The 2750-nt window shown below is 42.4% G+C and overlaps 1 protein-coding gene across 5 annotated transcripts in view; it reads right to left on the reverse strand.

Moving 5' to 3' along the window:
- Positions 1-1008: 1008 nt before the first annotated feature.
- Positions 1009-2750, reverse strand: part of asip1 (agouti signaling protein 1) — a 17032-nt gene continuing 15290 nt past the window's right edge. For 3 of the 5 annotated variants that reach the window (XM_017303257.1, XM_017303258.1, XM_017303259.1), the window contains 3 exons: positions 2348-2519; positions 2137-2186; positions 1009-1610 (listed from right to left, as the gene is read on the reverse strand). In XM_017303257.1, coding sequence (XP_017158746.1) covers positions 1449-1610; positions 2137-2186; positions 2348-2519 — 384 coding nt within the window. In that variant the 3' untranslated portion in view covers positions 1009-1448. Of the gene's footprint in view, positions 1611-2136; positions 2187-2347; positions 2520-2750 lie in introns of those variants that run through there. The other 2 variants (XM_008402501.2, XM_017303260.1) reach the window with 2 other exon arrangements.

Below are 2750 nucleotides of genomic sequence, written 5' to 3' on the forward strand. Positions count from 1 at the left end.
TTAGTAAAAGTTGTGAAACTGCAGAACTTCCTGCAGTTAAAGGTGTAAAACGCTGGGCTCTCCAGAGGAAACGGTTTCTCTGCTCCGTTCCTCCGGCTGCTGGCAGCTTCACACGTTAAACCATTGAACCCATTACAAGCAGCTCCAGCTCCCAGCAGCTCCCTGCTGCCTTCATGTTTTCCTCCTGCTGCGGTTCACAGGAACAGGAAGGAGTTCAGAGCAAACATTTAATTTAAATTAGCTCAGATTATCCAGAGGAAACTAAACGTCCAACGTTCACAGCTGCACTGCAAAAACAAAACAGCAGCAGGTTTTTAGTCCAGTTTCTGGTGAAAATATCTCAGTTCAATAAAACTAACAGACAAGAAACTTCATGTTGCTGAATCCTTCATGTTCAGCAACGTGAAGGATTCAAGTCAAAAGCTCAATATTCCATGTTTATTATGAATGAAATAATCTGACAGGGAAACTGGTCATTTCTCTCACTATTAAGGAATTATTGATTTGAAACAAACTCATATTTCTTGAACAAAAATTTCTTATAAATTAGTCTTAAGATATTTGCACTAGAAACTAGACCAAAAAACTTGATGAGATTTAGAGTTTTACAGTGTAATAAGAGTCAAAAAGGAACAAAACAATTTAAAAGTCATGATTTGTTTTTGAGCTGATCAATCGTTTCGTTAGTTTTGCATCATTATTGTTTGAATTTGCTGCATCTTTTGGGTTAATTATCTATTAATCCTGTAAATAAAAACATGCAGCTGCTGCCCTCTAGTGGTGGATCGCTGCTAATCACTCGTTAGCGTAACGCTGGAGCACGTTTAGCTAGCTCCATTTGCAGCATCAGGTGACAGGAAGTGAGGTAATGAGAGACGAAGACATGGGTCAAAGGTCATCAGGCCAGAACCTGCGACAGCCGCAGTGAAATGTGGGCTGTGCTGCTGCTGCTGCAGTTTTCCACCAAAACGCCAGTCAGTTTCAGGTCTGGACTTTGACTAGGCCACTCCAAACAGCCTTCAGGATGTTCTGGTAGTTTACTGCACAGTTCCATCGTTCACTACTTATAAATATCTGAATTATTTTGGCAGGCCACGATAACAAACCACAGAATTAGATCAAACTTCCTGTTTACTGATTTACATGCAGGAATAATTTATAAAACATAGAAGAAACAGACTTGATTGGCCACGAAGGCCTTTTATTGTTGCATGTGCCATAAACACGCTGATGCTCGTCGCATCATGTGGAGTGACAGGAAACTGCCTGGTCTGAATCATTTCATGTTAGCGTGCGAAAGCTCAGCTAAAGTACAACCCAACCGTTAATCAGTGCGAAAAGCCTCCCTGTGTTCGCTCAGCGCGGCTCCGTCGGCGCTGAACTCGGGATAAAGTGCTTTCATGCTGCGAGTTTCAGGCAAAGTTACAAACCGAGTCGCTGCAGGAGGTTCAGCAGCGCGGGTTCCCCATCCGGCACACACACACAGTCTTAAAGAGCCGGCACTGGCAGAACGCGCAGAAGTCGCAGCAAACGTTGCCGGGAGCTTTGCAGCTTCCCCAGAGCGGGACGCAGTCGGGCGGAGGAGGCGGGCGTTTCCTCACAAACTTATTCTGACAGAAACACAAGAAACAGCAGCTGATTCAATCTGACATCACAAAGTTTTACTCCACAGAGGAGACCAAACATTTAACAACTTCAGCAAACAGAATATAGTGCAGTTCTATATATATATATATATATATATATATAGAGAGAGAGAGAGAGAGAGAGAGAGACATCAGACATAATCAGTAACAGAGACTCTTAATTTAAAATCATAACATTCTTCATTGTTTACACTGCAAAAACACAAAATCTTACCAAATATTTATTTTCTACTTTCTAGTAAAATATTTTAGTATGAAGTTTATTTAATATAATATGAAGTTATATTTCCACTGACAGATTATTTCTCTGATAATATGGAAAAATGTTTTGTTATAAGTGAAATAATCTGCTAGTCCCTTTTTACCAATATTCAATAATTATTTACTGAAAACAGGCTCCAATGTCTTGATAAGTTAGTTTAATTTTATTTTAAGTGTATTTTGATATTTTCACTAAATTCTGTTTTTGCAGTGTTCCAGCTGCACCAACCTTTTTCTGCTTCTTTGCTTTTTCTTTCTTCTTGGTGGATTTGTTCAGCTCTGAAACAGAACATGAAGCTTAAATTATGGCTTCTGCTTCATGTCATCATAACCGGCTTTGGCTTTTATTGTGAAAAATCATCATGAGGGATAATATGCTTCAGTCGCCACTCAGACTCACTGAATCATAATGAAGATGCAAACACTGAGTTCATATTTACCCACAATAACAACAGGAGGCGGGTCAATCTGCAGGCTGTGAGACAGAGTGCTGGACGCAGCGACCCTATTGGTGGACAGCCTGTCGTCAGGGATCATGTGGGCGGAGCCAAGGCAGCACTGCGTTAGCGCGAGGACACAACAGCCCAGCAGCAGGAAGGCCTGCATCGTTCTCTGGAAGGAAAGACAAACACACCAACAAGTTCTCTGTCAACAAGGCTGCAGCGGCAGCGGCAACGGCAACGGCAACGGCAGCGGCAACGGCAGCGGCAACGGCAACTCCTGGAGAGGGACGACGCAGCAACATGACCACACTTCTTTATACTTCCTTACATCAGGTTAGGATCAGTCCATGGCCTAATCAAAACCAGGGTTTCCCCCAGAGTAAGACAAGCCTGGCGGCCC

Source organism: Poecilia reticulata, unplaced genomic scaffold, assembly GCF_000633615.1.
Source record: "Poecilia reticulata strain Guanapo unplaced genomic scaffold, Guppy_female_1.0+MT scaffold_233, whole genome shotgun sequence".
NCBI classification, from domain to species: domain Eukaryota; kingdom Metazoa; phylum Chordata; class Actinopteri; order Cyprinodontiformes; family Poeciliidae; genus Poecilia; species Poecilia reticulata.